This window comes from Cololabis saira, chromosome 2 (genome assembly GCF_033807715.1).
Source record: "Cololabis saira isolate AMF1-May2022 chromosome 2, fColSai1.1, whole genome shotgun sequence".
Taxonomy (NCBI): Eukaryota; Metazoa; Chordata; class Actinopteri; order Beloniformes; family Belonidae; genus Cololabis; species Cololabis saira.
In genome coordinates, this window is record NC_084588.1 from 3,482,569 (window position 1) to 3,505,729 (window position 23,161).

General features: G+C 44.4%; 1 protein-coding gene across 8 annotated transcripts in view; it reads right to left on the bottom strand.

Moving 5' to 3' along the window:
• Positions 1-403: 403 nt before the first annotated feature.
• kifc3 (kinesin family member C3) overlaps positions 404-23,161 on the bottom strand; it is a 91,585-nt gene continuing 68,827 nt past the window's right edge. For 7 of the 8 annotated variants that reach the window (XM_061736101.1, XM_061736118.1, XM_061736076.1 and 4 more), the window contains 7 exons: positions 13,045-13,168; positions 11,567-11,696; positions 10,787-11,016; positions 8,573-8,725; positions 7,475-7,604; positions 6,998-7,044; positions 404-916 (listed from right to left, as the gene is read on the bottom strand). In XM_061736101.1, coding sequence (XP_061592085.1) covers positions 908-916; positions 6,998-7,044; positions 7,475-7,604; positions 8,573-8,725; positions 10,787-11,016; positions 11,567-11,696; positions 13,045-13,168 — 823 coding nt within the window. In that variant the 3' untranslated portion in view covers positions 404-907. The remainder of the gene's footprint in view (positions 917-6,997; positions 7,045-7,474; positions 7,605-8,572; positions 8,726-10,786; positions 11,017-11,566; positions 11,697-13,044; positions 13,169-23,161) is intronic. The other variant, XM_061736068.1, reaches the window with a different exon arrangement.

Consider the following 23,161-nt stretch of genomic DNA (forward strand, 5'->3'; position numbering starts at 1 on the left):
ATGTTACTTATCCTGTGAAGGACAGAGTCATATTGATAAGTTCAGAAAAGTGTTTTTTATTGTTGTGTTTTGATGTATTTGATGTAAGCCCAGTGGATATTTAAAGCTTACAGAAGGCTGCATTTAACTGCTGCTATGTCATTCCTGCAGTATTTCTGCAGCTGTTTTGGTCACTGCTATTATTTGTAATATATTATATTATTTGTAATCAGCACAAATTATCTGTCCCCATATGATCAAATCCACCATCCCCCCTGATTTGACTGGGATGGATCCGTCTCAGGGATGGATCCGAAACATGTCGTCCTTCAACAAGGAGGACAGCTGTTGGTGGTGACTGACTCTCTGAGGACGTTCTGAAGACGTTCCTTAAAGTATTCCAGCATTAATGAGGGACAAAGTGATTTCTGGAGCTTTTATTGACAAAAAAACCAACTGAACAAATGCAAACATACAGCTGAATGTCATGTGAGAGTCGACAGCCGACGGGACGTCCGTGGAAACGTCTTGATTGGAGGAAAGACGCGACAACCCCATCTCACCTCAAAATGCTCCTCAAATGTCTCATGTGCTCCAAACTCATAAAAAAACTCATTCAGGTCCTGGAAGGAAATAAAAGTGTGGCTTCTGGAGCAGAAACTAAAATCCAGATGAGGCTCAACATAAATACACAAACAGCTCTCGTCAGGAACTAAATCTACGAGTTTAAAGTGCAGCTTCACACACAAATACTGTGGTTGGAAGTTTGTCAGAGGGGGCGGCGCAGTCCGGATATGGGTTTGGTCCGGGGGACGGAGGGACGTGTCTCCAGACGGATGATGAGGGGGGCGGGCCTTGTAGTCCGTCCGTCCGTCCGTCCGCCCGGCTGGGGTCCGTCTGCGGTCCGTCCCTCATCAGGCTGTCAGCTTCAAGCGTCCTGCAGAGAGAAGCAGCGGCAGCAGTCAGTCATGTGACGCCGGACCATGTGACCAAGTCTCACCACAGACCCAATGAGACGTGAACGAAGCGTGAGGTCACATGAGTCGCAGCCTTGTTACTCTGACGGGGACACGCCCACCACACGTCAATCAAAGTTAGCTCTGTTGACGGGGACACGCCCACCACACGTCAATCAAAGTTAGCTCTCCTGACGGGGACACGCCCACCACACGTCAATCAAAGTTAGCTGTGCTCCCGGCTCCTCCAGCCCAAACTTCTGCAGATCAACCAGACAACATGTCGAAGCTCTCTGCATCTTGTGTGATTAATCCTAGCGGGCCGCTACAGTGCGTGCACCCCTTGTGGTGCACAAAGGCCATATAGGGGTCGTGTGAAATGAAAAGGGTATTTGTATTTGTATTCTGTTTTAACTCAAATCTTTGCTTCTGTGAGGGTCTCTGGAAAAAAAAATGAGATTAAGGGTGATGGCCAAATGCAGATAATACTGGGGTCCTTGACATGCCAGTTTGAGATCTAAATATGTTGTTATATCGTTATTGAATGCACTGTATTTTTTATTTGTTGCATTGATTGACTGAATGTGCCTATATTTTCAACACTGTGCCTAGTTTTATGTTTCACACTATGCAATACGTTTTACACTGTACAATATGTTTACATACGAAACTTTGTATTTTTTTCTTTATCCTTTTGAAGAAGAAAAAAAAAGTATTTGACAGATCACCTGTTTTGGCGTATTTGTTACAAGGTGGTGGTGGTGGTGTGTGAGGGGGTGTGGTCCAACTTTCTAATTGCGGGGTAAAGGGGAGGTAATTATCAGACGTTTTGTCAATTGTTCAAATCTTTATAATTATATTCTACAATTACCAGGTAATATTATGGAAACAACACACGCTTTCTTTTACGGTCCAGTTTCACTTTAATTACTGCGTAAAAGCCAGGTAAAAATGTCTGTACTTATTGGGTAAATACTTAGGAAATAGAATTACTGGGCAAGTAACTACAAGGTAAGTACCTGCCAATTTCCAGGTAAAACATGGTAACTATCAGGTTAATTACAAGGTCAACAGAGTCATTTAAACCCCTCGGGGGTACCTGCACCAATCCATTGATAATACATAAATCATTAATGAATGGGTAAATACCCGGTAGTTATCCATGAAATGTATAGTAAATACAAGGTAACTACATGGTCATTGAAGCGTAATTAGCTGGTAACTACCTCAAATATAGGTTATCATTTCCTGGTAGTTTGCAGAAAAATACTTAGTAATTACCTGGTACTTATTTAAAAATAATTCATGTAATTTCAGAGTAATTACATGGTAAATTGACTGGTAGTTACCAATATTAACCTAGTAAATACCTGTAATTTCCTCATAGTTCCCATCTAATGTCTTTGTAATTACCTAGTAATTTTTAGTTTAAACAACCAGGTATTTACCATGTAATTACATGGTAAATACACATAATTACATGGTACAAGAAAATACGTAATAATTACCTAGTACTTACTGGGTAAATTACCCGGTAGTTACCATGTAATTACCTTGTAAATAGAAGGTACTACTAAGTATTTACAGTGTAATTACCATGGTATTACCTGGTTATTACTGTACTGTAAAAGAAAGGGTTAACAAAATATGTTATTTTGTTACTTGAAAATTTAAAAATGTGTTTTGTTGATGAGAAAATATGTTTCTCTATTTTTCTTATTTTTGTGAGGGGGATATATATTGTTTTTCGGCACTACCTTGTTCTCTATAGCTGATATAACATGAATTACTCCTATGTGGGATCAATAAAGTTCTTATTTTTGCCATCTGAGAAAATTATATATTATATTAGGTACCTAATATTTGGTATATTAGTGTGTGTGAATGAATAAATGAGACGTAAAACGTACATTTCTTTGTAGAAAGGCGCTTTATGAAAATAAGTCAATTTACTTGTATTAGTTTACAGCGCAGTCTTGCCACATCCAATATGGCGGCGACATTGACGTACGGCTAAGCACTCAATGTGGCGTCTACGTATATATGTCTATGTTGTTACTCTGGAAGCTGACGGGGACACGCCCACCACATGTCAATCAAAGTTGGCTCTGCTCCCGGCTCTTTCAGCCCAAACTTCTGCAGATAAGACGGTCAACATGTCGAACCTGGTTGATACAAACGGGTGGTGGCGGCGCTGAGCGCGGTAGCATGATGATGACAGAGGAAGAGGTGATAACGGCCAACCATTGGTGAGCAGACTGTCAATCATATTAGAAATTAATCAATGGCTTGATATAAACTTTCCTGGCGTGGTACAGAAACATTTCCCCCTCAGTGTCGTCATAGATGTGAAATCAAACGATTGAGAGCAGAACGGTTGTTTGTTCCAGACCGTCCATCCATCCATCCATCTTCTGCCGCTTATCCGTTCCCGGGTCGCGGGGGCAGCAGCCTCAACAGAGGTGCCCAGACTTCCTTCACCCCAGACACTTCCTCCAGCTCTTCCAGGGGAGTCCGAGGCGTTCCCAGGCCAGCCTAGAGACATAGTCTCTCCAGCGTGTCCTGGGTCTTCCCCGGGGTCTCCTCCCGGTGGGACATGCCTGGAACACCTCCCTAGGGAGGTGGGACATGCCTGGAACACCTCCCTAGGGAGGAGGGACATGCCTGGAACACCTCCCTAGGGAGGCGTCCGGTACAGATGCCCAAGCTGACTCCTCTCAATGTGAAGGAGCAGCGGTTCGACTCCGAGCTCCTCCCGGGTGACCGAACTCCTCACCCTATCTCTAAGGGAGCGTCCAGCCACCCTGCGGAGGAAACTCATCTCTAAGGGAGCGTCCAGCCACCCTGCGGAGGAAACTCATCTCGGCCGCTTGTATATCCGCGATCTTGTCCTTTCGGTCACTACCCAAAGTTCATGACCATAGGTGAGGGTAGGTGCGTAGATTGACCAGTAAATCGAGAGCTTCGCCTTTCGACTCAGCTCCTTCTTCACCACGACGGCCCGGTACACCAACCGCATAACTGCGGACGCTGCACCGAATCGTCTGTCAATCTCCCGCTCCATCGTTCCCTCACCCCGAGATACTTGAACTCCTCCACCTGAGGCAGGACTTCTCCACCCACCCGGAGAAGGCACTCCACCCTTTCCCGGTAGAAAACCATGGCCTCGGTTTTGGAGGTGCTGATTCTCATCCCTGTCGCGTCGCACTCGGCCTCAAACCGCCCCAGCACATGCTGAAGGTCCCGGTCCGATGAAGCCAACAGGACAACATCATCTGCAAAAAGCAGAGATGAAATCCTGAGGTTCCCAATCCGGATCCCCTCAGGCCCCTGGCTGCGCCTAGAAATCCTGTCCATAAAACTTATGAACAGGACCGGTGACAAAGGGCAGCCCTGCCGGAGTCCAACATGCACCGGGAACAAGTCTGATCTACTGCCGGCAATGAGAACCAAACTCCTTCTCCGATCATACAGAGACCGGACAGCCCTTAGCAGAGGGCCCCGGACTCCATACTCACTCAGCACCCGCCACAGAATGGCACGAGGGACACGGTCAAATGCCTTCTCCAGATCCACAAAGCACATGTAGACTGGTTGGGCAAATTCCCATGAACCCTCGAGCACCCTGCGGAGGGTGTAGAGCTGGTCCAGTGTTCCCCGACCGGGACGAAAACCGCATTGTTCCTCCTGAATCCGAGGTTCAACTATCGGCCGTATTCTTCTCTCCAGTACCCTGGAGTAGACTTTCCCGGGGAGGCTGAGAAGTGTTATCCCCCTGTAGTTGGAACACACTCTCCGGTCCCCCTTTTTAAACAGAGGGACCACCACCCCGGTTTGCCACTCCAGCAGTACTGTCCCCTTCCTCCATGCAATGTCTCAGAGGCGTGTCAACCAAGACAGCCCTACGACATCCAGAGACTTGAGGTACTCAGGGCGAATCTCATCCACCCCCGGTGCCACTGAGGAGCTTATGAACCACCTCGGTGACCTCGGCTTGGGTGATGGATGAGCACGCCCCAGAGTCCCCACTCTCTGCTTCCTCAGTGGAAGGCATGTCAGTCGGGTTGAGGAGATCCTCGAAGTATTCCTTCCACCGTCCAACAATGTCCCCAGTCGAGGTCAACAGCTCCCCACCCGCACCGTAAACAGTGCCGGCAGAGTACTGCTTCCCCCTTCTGAGGCGCCGAACGGTCCACCAGAATTTCCTCGAGGCCCACTGAAAGTCTTCCTCCATGGCCTCCCCGAACTCCTCCCAGAACCGAGTTTTTGCCTCCAGGAGCCCGAGATGCGGTTTGCTTGGACTGCCGGTATCCATCTACTGCGTCAGGAGTCCCACAGGCCAACTTAGCCCGGTAGGACTCCTTCTTCAGTCTGACGACATCCTGTACTTCCGGTGTCCACCACCGGGTTCTAGGATTGCCGCCACGACAGGCAACAGATACTTTGCGAACACAACTTAAAGCCGCCTCGTCGACAATAGAGTCAGAGAACATGGTCCACTCGGACTCAATGTCCCCCGCCTCCCCCGGGATCTGAGAGAAGTTCTCTCGGAGGTGAGAGTTGAAGATGTCCCTGACAGAGGGCTCAGCCAGACGTTCCCAACAGACCCTCACAATCCTCCAATCCTGATCAGTTGACAGCTCAGCCCCTCTCTTCACCCGAGTATCCAAGACTTGCGGCCGAAGGTCAGATGAAACGACAACAAAGTCGATCATTGACCTCCGGCCTAGGGTGTCCTGGTGCCACGTGCACTGATGGACACCCTTATGCCTGAACATGGTGTTCGTTATGGACAAACTGTGACTAGCACAGAAGTCAACAACAAAACACTGTTCGGATTCAGATCGGGGAGGCCGTTCCTCCCAATCACGCCCCTCCAGGTATCACTGTCATTGCCCACGTGAGCGTTGAAATCCCCCAGTAGAACAATGCAGTCCCTACTTAGAGAACCATCAAGTTTCTTCCCAGGGACCCCAAGAAGGCCGGGTACTCCGCACAGCTGTTCGGCCCGTAGGCACAAACAACAGTGGGCGCAGGGAATCGACCCTCTTGTTCACCGGGGTAAACACCAACACATTGCGGCTGAGCTGAGGGGCTATAACCAAGCCCACACCAGCCCGCCACCTCTCACCCTGGGCAACTCCAGAGTAGTGGAGGGTCCAGCCCCTTTCAAGGAGCTGGGTTCCAGAGCCCAAGCTATGTGTGGAGGTGAGCCCGACTATCTCTAGCCGGTATCTCTCAACCTCACGCACAAGCTCCGGCTCCTTCCCCCCCAGCGAGGTGACATTCCATGTCCCCACTGTGAGGGTTTTGGTCCAGGGATTGGGTCGTCGAGGCACCCCGCCACGACTGCTACCCAGCCCACATTGCACCGGCCTCTCATGGACCTTCCTGCGGGTGGTGGGCCTACAGGAAGGCGGGCCCACATCACCGTTTGGGGCTGAGCCCGACCGGGTTCCATGAGTAAAGACCCGGCCACCAGGATCGGTGCCGCGATCCGGGCAATGTAACTGTCCTTGACTTTTGTTTACCATGATATGTGTGTGAACCGCTCTTAGTCTGGTCCGTCACCCAGGACCTGTTTGCCATGGGAGACCCTACCAGGGGAGTATTGCCCCCGACAGCATAGCTCCTAGGATCACTCGGGCACACAAACCCCTCCACCACAGTAAGGTGGCGGTTCAAGGAGGGGTTTTAGAAACATGTCAACATGATTAATCCGTGCAGACGTGGAGCGTGCAATCCCACAATCCTCAGCTCGCCAGCAACACAGCAACCAAAGCTATGGAACATTGCAGTTAATCGACTGAGCACTAGGGGCCGACTCTGTGTGACCCGCCGGTTCAGCAGTTCTACGGTCTACGGCAGACGGACACAAGCGGGACAGGAGGGGGCTCTCTGGGCCCTGCGCGTGGTCTGCAGGCACACAAGCACAAGCTTCTGTGGTTAAGGGAGGGGGGGTTAGATGGGGGAGGGGAAGAGGGGGGGAGGGGGCACCACCATGCCATGCGTAGCGTTTCCATGCCACCAGTCAACATAGACCCCACCCCTCCCCCACCTACCTGCCCACCGTCCCCCACCAACGGGCTGGCTCTGTCTACCTGTCTGTCTGCAAACCAACCAATCAGAACACAACATGAGACACAGAAGGAGGACAGAGGGACAGCAGGACAGCAGGACGGCTGCCGTGACTGCTGGGTACATCACGTTCTGGTCCGGAGAACGTCTGGTCTGAGGGCGTCAGCCCGGCAACCCCGTGGTTCTGGCCGGGGCTGCACGGCCGTGAGGAGGGAACCGCGGGGACCGTGGGGCCGGAGCAGGAAGGGCCAAGTGTTTCAGTGTCATTTTAAACAAGTCAGAACTTAGATTCTACTGATACCGTTCCTCCTGAAGTCTGGGACATCGTGTCCTCAAGTAGTTGATGAGCTATGACTTAAGGTTCTACCGAATCAATCATCATGAATGAAACCTTCTACGAGTGTGTGTGTGTGTATCTGTGTGTGTGTTTTAGTTTCTCTGTGTGTGTGCACACAGCTCACCTGCAGACAGCTGGGACTGGGACCTCCTGCGGGAGCTGCTGGGGGTCCTGGAGGCGGAGGAGAGGGTGGAGCCGGCGCTGCTGGCCCGGGAGAGGGGGAGGGGGCCGGGCGTGACCGGGGGCGAGTCCAGCTGGGGGGAGAAGGGACTTCCTGAGAAACTACACTAGAAATGTGTGATGGTTTTTACTCATGAATCACGCAGGGGTGGTGGGTGGGTTGGTATGGACCGTCTCCGTTCACACCTGCAGACTCTGATTCTGGATTCACACTGAAAGCGCCAAAAATCCCTTATCTTCGCTCAGGACGCCTGCAGTTTTCAAGCTGCGCTGCAGAACTGGAACTGAAGTGCATCTAGTCTACATATATCTATATATAGCTGCACATCTTCAGTTTCCTATTTCACCATGGATCACACTTTGGGAAGCCTTTTTTTTTAGCGTTATTTCCTCATAGATAAGAGAGAGTTTGATCCTTAACCAGGTTGGTCCTGGATCAACATCAACCATCATCGTTGGTCCCGGTGAAGCTGCAGTCTGTCTGCCGTGAACACTGACACACCGGGTCCCAGCGGGTTTGGTAATAATGTTTAAACTGTGTTTTGTGATTAATAAACACAGTTTTTAATTATTTTGCGTTGGATCGATGTAGCAAATAAAATAGTTGGGACCATCCAGCTCCTCAACCATCAGTTACTGTTTCACATGAGCAGTTCAGGTAAAAACGGCAGTCAAAGCAGCAAAAATGTCAGTTTGCTGGATGACATATATTAATTCCTGATAAAATAAGTGTGTTAGTGCACAGCTCTGCTCCTGCACGCATGTGAATGAGTGTACGTTTGTGTGTACATGAATGTACAATCTGCATTGAGAGTTCTCGCTTTGGGAATCCCGGTCTGTGATTGGACGCTGCCTCGGCGTCACTGCTGCTCATTTGCATAAAGTTCAGATTTTTCAACTTCAAATTGGCGCTCTGGATGCCTCCAACGCCTCCGTGGCCTCCGACACCTCTCACAGCGCTTTTATAGAAAATTAATAGCAACCGGACGCCTGTGACGTTTTCAGTGTGAATCCAGGATGATTGTGAAAGGTGAATCTTTACCTCAACGCTGTCGTGCGTGGGGGAGGACGAGGCGGACGAGTTCTCGTGTCTCTTGGACGAGGAGGACGAGGAGCTGAGCTCCACGCTGCGAACCCTCTGGGCAAACTTCAGCGAGCAGACCGACTCACTGGTGTTGCCAGGCAACGGAGACACCTGAACAGAGACCACCATCAACATGTAGCGTTATTCCTCTACCATTCACTCACCTAATTCAGAACCTTTTGGTGTATAATACAGCTTCAAATGTATTACCAAATCTATTAATGGAAGGATGTACTCTGACTGATAAAAAGTGTGGTAACAAGTTTATTTGTAATGTTTTTAAATCCAGATTGTTCCATGATTTTTGCAGAAGATAATTCGACAGGATTCTTGCATGGTAAATATAAACACATTAAACAAAGCGCATTCCAAATTTATTAAATGGCCTATTTTGCCTAAAGTTAAAGAAGTACATTTTAAAATTATGAATAAGGTCTATTATCCTGTGGCAGAATTTCTTAAAAAAAGATTTGAATTTGAGGTAGATCAATGTTCCTTCTGCAGAAAGGATGAAGAAACACTGGATCATTTTTTTATCAATGTCCTTTGTCTCATTGTTTCTGGACAGACAAACACAATTGGATTTCTCTTAAAATTAATAATGTTCCACCTTTTTAATTAAGCCATATTTTTTTCTTCATGGATGATTTGGAATGTTCTGTTTCTGATATTATTAATATAATTTTGTTACTGGGTAAGTACTATATTCATTGTGCCAAATGGAGAAATTGTAAATCCTCCTTCCTTCCGGGGTTTTATTAACGATTTTAAGATTTTTTTAACATGTCTCAAAAGAGTAGAAAACAAAAATGCAAGTAAAATAAGTCTAGACATTGCGCGTTATTTGTTATTCTAATTTAATAATTCCTCTCCTTTTCTATGCTCCATTATGTGAATTTAAATGCTTAATTTATTTTGTTATTCATAAGCACCTTTTCATTCTTAGAGCGCCTTGTTTTTTGTTTTCCTTACAAGAATCCCCATTTTCTTTTTTATTTTCCTTTCTTTCATATTGCATTTAAATTGATATTTGTACCTCCCTGTGCGCACGTCACTGCTTAATTCAGTTTAAAGTGGTACACAGGGCTCATATCTCCAAAGCAAAGTTATCCTCCATGTACCCAGATATTAGTCCATACTGTGTAAGATGTAAAGTAGCAGAAGCCTCTCTCATCCACATGTACTGGTCCTGCCCATGTCTAAACAAGTATTTCATACTCTCTCTCTGGTGCTTAAAATCAGATTAGAACCAAACCCACTGACTGCCCTGTTTGGGGTCATGGAGGGAGGAAGGAAGTTAACCACTGCACAGGGGCACACTTTGTCTTTTGCCTCCCTTTTGGCTCGTCGGGCAATTCTGTTCAGGTGGAAGGATCCCTTCCCTCCTACTCGTGCACAATGGCTGGAAGACATCATGTCCTGCTTAAAACTGGAGAAAATTAGATACTCGCTTCAGCAATCAAATAAGTTCCAGAAAGTGTGGGGACTTTTCTAGAAGCATTCCAGACCCTGTGAACTATACTTCATATTTCTTTTATATTCCTAGTGCAGGCTTTTGATGTTAGAGTGACCTCATATTGTGATTAGTAATCTGGCAGTGACAGGGGAGGGATTAGTTTGGTCTGTAGTTTGTTTTTGTTACTATTTTATATTTTTTCATACTGTTTAATTGTTTTTTATATTTTGTACACTGGTGTATGCTATGATCAACATGCCCATGCCTACTCAAAATATTTGTAATTGACATTCAGCATTTCACCTTTTTTACTTTTGAAAATTTCAATAAAAAGATCTTGAATTAAAAAAAATTGATATTTGTCCATTATCTTATTTGAGAGTTTGTATACAGGACTGTCTCAGAAAATTTGAATATTGTGATAAAGTTCTTTATTTTCTGTAATGCAATTAAAAAAAATAAAAAATTAGACGTGGATCAGCAATATTAAGATAATAAAAGGCTTGCAATATTTCAGTTGATTTGTAATGAATCCAGAATGTATGACATTTTAGTTTTTGTAATTGCATTACAGAAAATCACAATATTCTAATTTTCTGAGACAGTCCTGTATATCTTCAATAAAGTTTAGTTTAAAATAAAGAAAATAAAAATGTCCCGGGTGCGAGGCGTGTCCGTGTCCGGGGGGCCGGTCCGGTCCGGGGTCCGGGTCTCACCTGCACCATCATCAGGGTCTTGCTGTCTCCGCTCAGCGAGTCCTGCAGCAGGTAGGTGAGGCGTGAGTTCCTGAAGGGCACGTGTGCGTGCCTGCTGCGCAGCGCGCTGATGACGTCGCCCAGCGCCGACAGAGACTTGTTGATGCACTGGGCCTCCCGGAGCCGCCCGCCCTCGGCACCGGACTTCCCGATCCGCTCCGAGCCCGCCAGGTCCACCAGGTTCAGCCTCCCTGCAGACAGAGACAGAGAGACGTGAGGTCCCTCACTCAGAGTCTGCTGCTACTCACTGACAGCTCCTCTTTAGAGATCACCAACAATGACAGGCTTCTGCTAGCTCAGGGGTCGGCAACCCAAAATATTGAAAGAGCCGTATTGGACCAAAAACACAAAAAACAAATATGTCTGGAGCCGCAAGAAAAGCCGCAAGAAATTAAAAGTCTTGTATAAGCCTTAGAATGAAGGCAAATGGCGAAAGGCGAAATTGCGAGAAAAAAGTCAAAATGCTGAGAAAAAAGTCGAAATGTTTTGAGGTGAAAATTGTCAAATAAGTTATTTTTCTGGTGATGACTCTAAATGTTGAAATAGCAGTAAAACCACATTTATTGATGAAATGACATAAGGGATGGAAAGGGGGGATGACAGTTTTACAGGGGGGATGATTTGGACCTTTTTTATTTCAGGGGGGGATGCCATCCCCCCCTCATCCCCCTCATCCCCCCTCAACTCCAGTACTGGACGGGGGACGTCCTGGGTCGGGGACAGACCCGGGACAGAACCAACCTTGCGTCCGGGCTCCGGTGGACTTGTTGTATCCGGACACGGTGATGATGAGCAGGGCGTGGGAGCGCGAGCTGTGCTCGTTCAGGTTGGTGCACGCCGTGGCCCGGTTCATGTGACCCAGCTCAAACACCTGGGGACAGGGGGACGCACACACGTTAACACACAACGAACCGTCCTGCCGTTTACTCCCAGCTGGTTCCAACCGACGATACTTAAGCCCATTCTATTTTTAATACACATAATACAATTATTACATAAACATAAACAACTCCCCAGATCAGATCAACCCTCAGTCATTCATTAGAAGTACAGTAATCCCTCGCTATAACATGGTTCACCTTTCACGTCTTTGCTGCTTCACAGATTTACATTGTGCATCGTGTTCTGTATTCTGATTGGCTAAACAGTCTCCCCACTTCTTCACTTCCTGTGTCAATAACGTTGGTCGCTTAGCAACAATGCTGAGAACGACCAATGAGCTTCAGCAGCAGCTCAAGAACGGGACCTTTAATGGATCGTTCATTACAGTCTCAGATATAATCCATGGTGGCATGTCGGAAGAAGAAAAGAAGAAAAAAGAGCGACAACGACCCATAACTATGTTCTTCTCTGGTAAAAACACACCTGCACCGCCGGGTTTAGAAGAAAAATGCTACAGTCAGGAGCGAGTCAGGATGCAGCAGCATCAGAAGAGGCAGTGCTGATCTCTGCAATTTGAAGCCTTGTATAATAATTGTAAAAAAAAAAAAAAAAAAAAAAAAAAATGTTGTTACTTTTCAGATTTCACCTATCACAAGTTCTTTTTGGAACGTAACCCCTGCAAAAAACGAGGGATTACTGTATCTCATAACCATCATTGTTCTCCATTGTTCTTGTAGTTTGTTGTGCTGGTCTGCCCCCCCCCCCTTTTCTCTTCTGTGTATGTTTGCAGGCCGGAGCTTCAGGAGCTGCATGCTGACCTGCAGTCCCCCCCTCTGATCATCCCACTGCTGCTTCCACCTGTCTGTGTAGATGTCTGCTGTGTGCTTGCTGACATCCTGACCTGCAGCCCCCCATCATCCCCCCCGACAACCTCAGTGTCTGCTGTCTACATCTGTTTATATAGTCATCCCTGTACTGCACCAGTTAGCCGTTGTGTCTGTGTCTCTTCTTTCTGTTCTTCATCCTCTCTGTCTGTTTTCTCTCTTCCTGCTCTGTCCAGCTGGTCTTCAGCAGGTTTCTTCCCCCCTTATGATCCAGGTCCTGGTTTAGGTTTCTACCCCCTTATGATCCAGGTCCTGGTCCAGGTTTCTACCCCCTTATGATCCAGGTCCTGGTCCAGGTTTATTCCCTGCTAAAGGGGAGTTTTTACCTGTAGTTTCTGTCATAATTGCTCAGGGGTCATGTTCTGTGTCTCTGGAAAGATCCTAGACAACTTCTGTTGTAATAGACACTGAATGAATAAAACTGAATTGAAAAGAAAGAGTGGGAGTCCTCACCCTGTTGATGTCCTCGGGGCTCTGCACGGAGTGCTCGGTGAGTCCAGGGACGTACAGCTGACCGCTGCCGTCAGGATTCATCTTGATATCCAGTTTGTCGGTGGGATTCTCTCGGAGCAGATCCCTGCAGGACCAGACACAGAAAGGCTCCAAATACAAATCAAAGCATCAACATGATGTGTTCAAACTCCAGAACACCAAAGTAAAGCACAGAACTGTAACAGCAGAGGCAGAAGAATGCTGAGACATTCTGTCGCCCTCACAAAGGTAGAAATGCTGTCTGAGCAACTTTACTGCAGTAAAGTGGATAGTCAGCACTGTGGCGTTCCTCAAGGCGGCACTTTGGGCCCACTTTTCTGATCCAAACAAGCTCAATTTCTGGCAAGACTCACCTCAGTTTCCTTTGTTACCATGAGTGAACAGTCGGGTGCTACGGGTAGAGATGCACCGATCGATCGGCTTCACCAGTAACGTTTGTTGTTATAGTGTGGAGAGTTTTGCTTCACTAACAAGAGTTTTTCCTATATGCGGCGGATGCTATCGCTAAAGCTTTAGCAAACCTTAATATTTAGGGCCCGAGCACTGAAAGTGCGAGGACCCTATTGTATCTGTGATGTTTATTATTATTATTATTATTATTAGGGCCCGAGCACTGAAAGTGCGAGGACCCTATTGTATCTGTGATGTTTATTATTATTATTATTAGGGCCCGAGCACTGAAAGTGCGAGGACCCTATTGTATCTGTGATGTTTATTATTATTATTATTATTATTATTATTATTCTCGCCGTAAATGAATTGCCTTTTTGGAGGCCTTAAAATGCTCCAAAACTCACCAAATTTTGCACACGCTTCCAGAGTCGCGTAAAATTACGTATTTTATGGGCAACAGGCATGGGTCCACAAGAATGGGCTCTATAGCGCCACCTATTTTATGTTTTTCGACGAGCCCCATAATATGGTTTGACTTACAGCAATGTCCTTTATGTGTCTATTATATCAGACAAAGCCCTACAAAAAAGTCTCTTGGACCCATGGTCTAAGTTACACAGGAAGTCCGTCATTTTGAACAGAAAATGTCATTTTTGATGAATTCTGATCATTTCTAGGCCTCGTACTTTAACGAACTCCTCCTAGAGATTTTATCAGATTGGCTCACAACTTGATTTGTACAATCTAGACACATGGCCGACGCTAAATTGCGAAGCTTTTAAGTTTTTAGCAGAGGGCTTGACCGTAGTCATTCGGCGAAGTTTGAGGTCATTTTTAAGCTTCGCCATCAAACATCAATTGGCTGTAATTCAGCAATACATGATTTGATGTGGTTGAAAATGTATGTGCATGATTGTAGGCTGAGCCTGAAGACATATGTGGTGGAATATTCAGGATCGGTTGTAGCGCCACCTGTTGGCACCAGGAATTGTCATGTCTTCTAGTATGCATCTATGCTCCAATCGAGATCAGTTTAATGATCTCAAAGTTGGTCAGATAATAGGTAAGACATTGACGATGACTGACAGAGAAAACTGTACGTTCTTATCGAAGGGCGTGGCCGTTAGAGGTGGTCAAATTTCTGTGTCTCGCCATGAACATAAAAGTTGTTGTAACTTAAACATACTTGGTCCAAATTGACCCAAAATCAATACATGTAATCAGGCTTCCATTCTGAACAAGTGGATATGACAATCTTGGATTGAAATCCATAGCGCCACCTTTTGGTCAGGTATACATTTTTCATCAAATTATGTGCTGTCATTGCTGTTTCATTCATCCAATCACAATGAAATCGACACATATTATTGTCATAAGCGTCCTTATTAACTGTGTTGAGTATCGTGGTCATAACTTGAAGGGAACTGCCATTTTACGTCACTCTGAATTTTTTGGTAAAATAATAATTTAAAATCATAGGCTTGGTCTTAAGACAATAAAATGTCAGATTTAGATACATTTCGACATGACTAAAAAATCATACGCTGGTACATATCGCTTTTGAAGAACTTTGTAACTCTCTTTTTCCAAAAATGTATTCATATACAATTAAATCATATTTTTGTCATGCCATGTCCAATTAACTTCGTAAACTTCGTAAAAATATTGTTTACTGTGATCTGAAAATATATTTTTGGCATTAAGGTGCGTAAAACGCACGATTGGTAATGAATATTTATTTAAATCCATTGGATTTAAAGCAAGCTGGCTCTGTGTGCCGGCCAGCTCCTGCAGCGGAGCGGAGGCCGAGGGGGAGGGAGGAGGGGGGGAGCGGGGGGGCGTTGTTGCGTGCGCACCGTATTGACGTTCCTCACACGACATAAATCCTCCAGTGTTTTCACACGAGTCCCAACCTAATCTGTAAGTATTTTTTTATTGTGTGCATAATTGTAGAGTCGTCTTAAGACATCTATGGTGAAATATTCCTGTGGAATAGTTTTCACCGATGTATTTCGGCGGCGCATGTCTGTAATGCTGCTCGCTTTTTTCATGTCTTTCATGTCTCTGTCTTCTACCGAGACAGAGACCACTTAAATAAAACCACACTGATTTTGAGTCAAACCCGTCTTTTTAAATTCAATTTTTATACAGAAAATAACTACAGTGCATGTATTACACCTTATTTCACAGCAGCTTTGCAATTTTATTATATTATTATCGGCTTTCAGCCGAGATCTGGTCGGGACCGCGCCGCGCCGCGGAGGAGGTGCATTCAGGGACCGGTCGGAATTCTAAAAAGCCGATTATCTTCCTGGTGCGTTCAGGGACAACTGGAATTTACTGTATTTGGCGAGAATTTACCGTTGCTTCATTTGCTTAAAAATTATTTAAAGGTGACCTATTATGGCATTTAATGTATATTTTAAACAGGCATTGAATGTCTTAAAAACAAGCTTTTGAAGGTTTTTTCTACATAAATGAGAAATTCAGCCTCTGGGCCATGTCTTTATTTTTACCGTTTCTAACCTTGTCTATGAGGGATTCTGAGGGGAGGGGGGGCTATGATAATGAGGCTCTGTGCTGATTGGCTGCCTGAATGACGTGTAGCAGGGGAGCTTTAAGCCTGAATCACAATTGTGGGTCAATGATGTATAAGGCCTTTGAGAGGCCTATTTTTAAAATACTTAAAATAAAGATGTATTTGGCCATTTTCCAAACATTTGGAATGTAGTGTGCATATATGTGAAAACTTAAAACAAAGGTATTTTAGTGTTTTTAAACCCACATTAATAGGGCAACGACCTTAAAAAAGTAATTGGGGGCGACCGTTATTTATCTCAAAATTAATAGATTTCCTTAACAAAATGTATATTTTAATAAGTATCAGTAATTAAATTAACTTTTCAAGAAAGATAGACTCATGTGTCCTTTCATTTTTGAAAACCATTTTGAAATACATTTTATCTATAATGGAAGTGTCACCCTCATAAAGCCATTTATGCATACTATACCAATGATTTATATTTGAACCAAAACTCATAGACATTAAATTTTGAATTTGCGGATTTCTTAAGTTCTATAGTAAACCATGGTTTGTTAAGGTTTTCAGAGCTTCCTTTATCGGTACACACCTGTATCATAGCACAACTTAAAGAAAAGTCTCCTGGCGCCATGGCCGAAACCCAACAGGAAGTCGCCCAGTTTGAATTAATCATGTAATTTTGGCGCAATTTATGCCATTCCTTCAGCCGCTTCTTCGCCAGAATCGTAACGTGCACCCAGGTGTGTTATACATCAAAATGTGCGTCTCCATCCTGCAATAACGTGCATAACTTTTCTCAGTCAAAAGCGTTACCGTGGCGATGATAGACGCCAAAAAGCGCGCCCCCAATTCATCTGATTGGTCCATACAGATAAAACTTCGTGCCTCAAGTCCCACAATACGCTTTGACGTACATGCACAAAAATCGGTACACACCTGTATCATGTCGCAACTTAAAGGAAAGTCTCTTGGCGCCATGGCCGAAACCGAACAGGAAGTCAGCCATTTTGAACATTTTGAATTAATCGTGTAATTTTGGCGCAATTTATGCCATTTCTTCGGTCATTAATTCAGCCCGAACCGTAACGTGCACCCAGGTGTGTTATACATCAAAACGTGCGTCTCCATCCTCCGACACCACGCATTACTTTTCTCTTTCAAAAGCGTTACCGTGGCGACGCTAGACGGCAAAAAGCGCGCCCACCCTTCATCTGATTGGTTCAGACAGAAAAAACTTTGCGCCTCAAGCCCCATAATACGGTTTGACGTACATGAACGAAAATTGGTACACACCTGTATCATGTCGCAACTTAAAGAAAAGCCAGGCCTGTCGATACATTTGATATTTCATGGTTTGCATTAATGGGCGTTGCCTAACGGCTCAACAGCGCCCACTAGAATACCTTTCTCTCCCATAACTTTTGAAAGGTTTGACATAAAGAGTCGTGGGTGGTGTCATCGGACTCGGTATTGAGTCCTTGACCATAAGTGGCGCAAATTAGCCCCGCCCCTTCTTCTGATTGGTTGTCCCGATTTTCTGCTATAACTTTTGAATGGTTTGACATAGAGAGTCGTGGGTGGTGTCATCAGATTCTGTATGGAGTCCTTGACCTTCATTGGCCTGAATTAGCCCCGCCCCTTCTTCTGATTGGTTGTCCCTTTTTTTTGCTATAACTTTTGAATGGTTTGACATAGGAAGTCGTGGGTGGTGTCATTTCTGATATGCTTATGGTGGGCGGTGGCCGTGAGTGCGAGGGCCCGTTCATCGCTGCTTGCAGCTTTAATTATTATTATTATTATTATTCTCGCCGTAAATAAATTGCCTTTTTGGAGGCCTTAAAATGCTCGAAAACTCACCAAATTTTGCACACGCTTCCAGAGTCGCGTAAAATTACGTATTTTATGGGCGACAGGCATGGGTCCACAAGAATGGGCTCTATAGCGCCACCTATTTTATGTTTTTTGACGAGCCCCACAATATGGTTTGACTTACAGCAATGACCTTTATGTGAGTATTATATTAGACAAAGAGCTACAAAAAAGTCTCTTGGACCCATGCTCTAAGTTACACAGGAAGTCCGGCATTTTGAACAGAAAATGTAATTTTTCATGAATTCTGATCATTTCCAGGCCTCGTACTTTAACGAACTCCTCCTAGAGATTTTATCAGATTGGCTCACAACTTGGTTTGTACAATCTAGACACATGGCCGACGCTAAATTGCGAAGCTTTTAAGTTTCTGCCAGAGGGCTTGACCGTAGTGATCCGGCGAAGTTTGAGGTCATTTTTAAGCTTCGCCATCAAACATCAATTGGCTGTAATTCAGCAATACATGATTTGATGTTGTTGAAAACGTATGTGCATGATTGTAGGCTGAGCCTGAAGACATCTGTGGTGGAATATTCAGGATCGGTTGTAGCGCCACCTGTTGGCACCAGGAATTGTCATGTCTTCTAGTTTGCATCTGTGCTCCAAACGAGATCAGTTTCTTGATCTCAAAGTTGGTGAGATAATAGGTAAGACATTGACGATGACTGACAGAGAAAACTGTAAGTTCTTATCAAAGGGCGTCGCTGTCAGAGGTTGTCAAATTTCGGTGTCTCGCCATGAACATAAAAGTTGTTGTAACTTAAACATAATTGGTCAGAATCAACCCAAAATCAATTCATGTAATCAGGCTTCCATTCTGAACAAGTGGAAATGACAATCTTGGATGAACTCCATAGCGCCACCTTTTGGTCAGGTATACATTTTTCATCAAATTATGTGCTGTAATGGCTGTTTCGTTCATCCAATCTTAATCCAATCGACACATATGATTGTCAGTAGGTTCCTTGTTGACCGTGTCGCGTATCGTGGCCGTAATTTGAAAGGAATTGGCATTTTTATGTCACTCTGTATTTCTGGTAAAATATTAATTAAAAATCTGAGATTTTGTGTAAGGAAAATTAAATGGCAGTTTCAGATAGCTTACAACAGGACTAAAAAATCATACACTGGAACATATTATTTTCTGAGAACTCCGTCACTCTAAAAATTAAAAAAATGAACTAATAACATAAAAAGCTATGTCTTTGTCACAAAATGTCAAAATTGACATCCGACTTCATACATATGTTGTTTACTATAATGAGAAAATATCTTGTGAATTTCATAAGCCTGAGTGGGACCGTTGATTTTCTATTAATATTTATGTTAAATTCACTGGATTCTTAACTCTGACTGACTGCCTGCAGCGGGTGACAGCCAGAGGAGTTGAGTAGAGAAAGGAGGGGTGCAGCTCCCGCGGGGGACGGAGGGAGGGGTGGGGGGGGGGGGGGGGGGGGGGGGGGCTTGTTATGCGCGCGCATCTCCCGCGGGGGGGCGGGGCATTGGAGCTGACGTTCAGCGCGGCCGCCATCTTGGATAAGGTACCGACGGCCATCTTGGAGAGGCTGGCAGAGATTTAGTTATGAAACAGGACGCTGTCACACATTAAAAATACGTACTTTTATGCTGAAAGACTTTGTATTATGCTCTTTTACAAAGACATGGTATGGAATATTGATAAATGTATAAATTAATTAATTGTATAAAGAAACAAGTTTGATTGTTCATTTGAATTTATTTGAAGGGGAGAGGGGTGTGTTATATATATTTATTTATTTATTTGAGAGTGAGAGTGAACTTTGTAATATTATAAGTCCTCTTGGCTTACTATTCCTATCCATTTTTCATTGACTGTTTTTTGTTTTTTTTTATAGCAAAAGGTGCAAATAAAAATATACACCGTCGGAATTCGGAAACTGATGATTATTTCTTCATCCACTGCATCTTTCCTCCACTGGTGCGTTCAGGGACAATTGGAATTTACTCAATTTGGCGAGAATTGACCATTGTGGTTTCTCCTGTTTACTGGTGTGATGAGTGATATCTAAATATTGTAATCTTTAAAGGAGCTTGAGGCTCCTTTTAAGAAATGAGACTCTCTAGCGCCACCCTTCACCACGACGCCCGTTGGGGGTACTGCAGCCAACAGCGGGAGAACGGGGAGAACGCGCATGCAGCGTCATGTGACGTCACATCCGCAGGACAGCGCGGGAAATTCCGGGCACAATTGCAGCACATTTTGCAGCACACAGCCTGTTCAAGGCAAAGGACAGATACGCTAAAGGGCTCACTCTTTTTGGTTTGGAACGCTTCATCTGACATTATTACTAGAAAACTTAAAACGTATACACATTTTTTTCATAAATCCTGCCTCAATCCTGCCTCATGCTCCTTTAATTACCAACTTCATCTAATTAATGTTTTTCATCTAACCTCAGTAGTGTGAGATATTGTTTCAATGGGAAACTGCACACAAACTCAGCAGCGGTTGGTGTTGTTTTTCCTATGGGCAAGCCAGGCCTGGCGATAAATTAGATTTTTCATGGTTTGCATTAATGGGCGTGGCCTAACGGCTCAACAGCGCCCACTAGAATACTTTTCTCTGCCATAACTTTTGAAAGGTTTGACATAAAAAGTCGTGGGTGGTATCATGGGACTCGGTATTGAGTCCTTGACCATAATTGGCGAAAATTAGCCCCGCCCCTTCTTCTGATTGGTTGTCCCGATTTTCTGCTATAACTTTTGAATGGTTTGACATAGAGAGTCGTGGGTGGTGTCATCACATTCTGTATGGAGTCCTTGACCTTCATTGGCCTGAATTAGCCCCGCCCCTTCTTCTGATTGGTTGTCCCTTTTTTCTGCTATAACTTTTGAATGGTTTGACATAGGAAGTTGTGGGTGGTGTCATGGGACTCGGTATTGAGTCCTTGACCATAATTGGTGAAAATTAGCCCCGCCCCTTCTTCTGATTGGTTGTCCCGATTTTCTGCTATAACTTTTGAATGGTTTGACATAGAGAGTCGTGGGTGGTGTCATCACATTCTGTATGGAGTCCTTGACCTTCATTGGCCTGAATTAGCCCCGCCCCTTCTTCTGATTGGTTGTCCCTTTTTTCTGCTATAACTTTTGAATGGTTTGACATAGGAAGTCGTAAGTGTCATTTCTGATATGCTTATGGGGGGCGGTTGACGTGAGTGCGAGGGCCCGTTCATCGCTGCTTGCAGCTTTAATTATTATTATTATTATTATTCTCGCCGTAAATAAATTGCCTTTTTGGAGGCCTTAAAATGCTCAAAAACTCACCAAATTTTGCACACGCTTCCAGAGTCGCGTAAAATTACGTATTTTATGGGCGACAGGCATGGGTCCACAAGAATGGGCTCTATAGCGCCACCTATTTTATGTTTTTTGACGAGCCCCACAATATGGTTTGACTTACAGCAATGACCTTTATGTGTGTATTATATTAGACAAACAGCTACAAAAAAGTCTTTTGGACCCATGGTCTAAGTTACACAGGAAGTCCGGCATTTTGAACAGAAAATGTCATTTTTCATGAATTCTGATCATTTCTAGGCCTCGTACTTTAACGAACTCCTCCTAGAGATTTTATCGAATTGGCTCACAACTTGGTTTGTACAATCTAGACACATGGCCGACGCTAAATTGCGAAGCTTTTAAGTTTTCACCAGAGGGCTTGACCGTAGTCATTCGGCGAAGTTTGAGGTCATTTTTAAGCCTCGCCATGAAACATCAATTGGCTGTAATTCAGCAATACATTATTTTATGTGGCCGAAAACGTATGTGCATGATTGTAGGCTGAGCCTGAAGACATCTTTGGTGGAATATTCAGGATCGGTTGTAGCGCCACCTGTGGTCATAACTTGAAGGGAACTGCCATTTTACGTCACTCTGAATTTTTTGGTAAAATAATAATTTAAAATCATAGGCTTGGTCTTAAGACAATAAAATGGCAGTTTCAGATAGCTTACAACAGGATTAAAAAATCATACGCTGGTACATATCGCTTTTGAAGAACTTTGTAACTCTCTTTTTCCAAAAATGTATTCATATACAATTAAATCATATCTTTGTCATGCCATGTCCAATTAACTTCGTAAACTTCGTAAAAACATTGTTTACTGTGATGTGAAAATATATTTTGTGCGTACAACGCGGGATTTGTAATCAATATTTATTTAAATCCATTGGATTTAAAGCAAACTGGCTCTGTGTGCCGGCCCTGCAGCGGAGCGGAGGCCGAGGGAGGAGGGGGGGAGCGGGGGGACGTTGTTGCGTGCTCAGCGTGGTGACGTCACTCACACGACATGAATCCTCGTGTTTTCACGAGCCCGACTCCATGGTCCCGAATCTGTAAGTATTTTTTGTTGTGTGCATAATTGTAGAGTAGTCTTAAGACATCTATGGTGTAATAATCCTGTGGAATAGTTTTCACCGATGTATTTCGGCGGCGCATGTCTGCTTACAGACATGCCCAGCTCGCTTTGTTCCTCTCTACCGAGACAGAGACCACTTAAATAAAACCACACTGATTTTGAGTCAAACCCGTCTTTTTACATTCAATTTTTATACAGAAAATAATTACAGTGCATGTATTACACCTTATTGCACAGCAGCTTTGCAATTTTATTATATTATTATCGGCTTTCAGCCGAGATCATGGATGTATTATATAAGATCTGGTCGGGACCGCACAGCGCCGCGGAGGAGGTGCATTCAGGGACCGGTCGGAATTCTAAAATTACAGATTATCCTACTGGTGCGTTCAGGGACAACTGGAATTTACTGTATTTGGCGAGAATTGCTTCATTTGCTTAAAAATTATTTAAAGGTGACCTATTATGGCATTTAATGTATATTTTAAACAGGCATTGAATGTCTTAAAAACAAGCTTTTGAATGTTTTTTCTACATAAATGAGAAATTCAGCCTCTGGGCCATGTCTTTATTTTTACCGTTTCTAACCTTCTCTATGAGGGATTCTGAGGGGAGGGGGGGCTATGTTAATGAGGCTCTGTGCTGATTGGCTGCCTGAATGACGTGTAGCAGGGGAGCTTTAAGCCTGAATCACAGTTGTGTGTCAATAATGTATTAGGCCTTTGAGTTATTTATCTCAAAATTAATAGATTTCCTTAACAAAATTTATATTTTAATAAGTATCAGTAATTAAATTAACTTTTCAAGAAAGATAGACTCATATGTCCTTTACTTTTTGAAAACCATTTTGAAATACATTTTATCTATAATGGAAGTG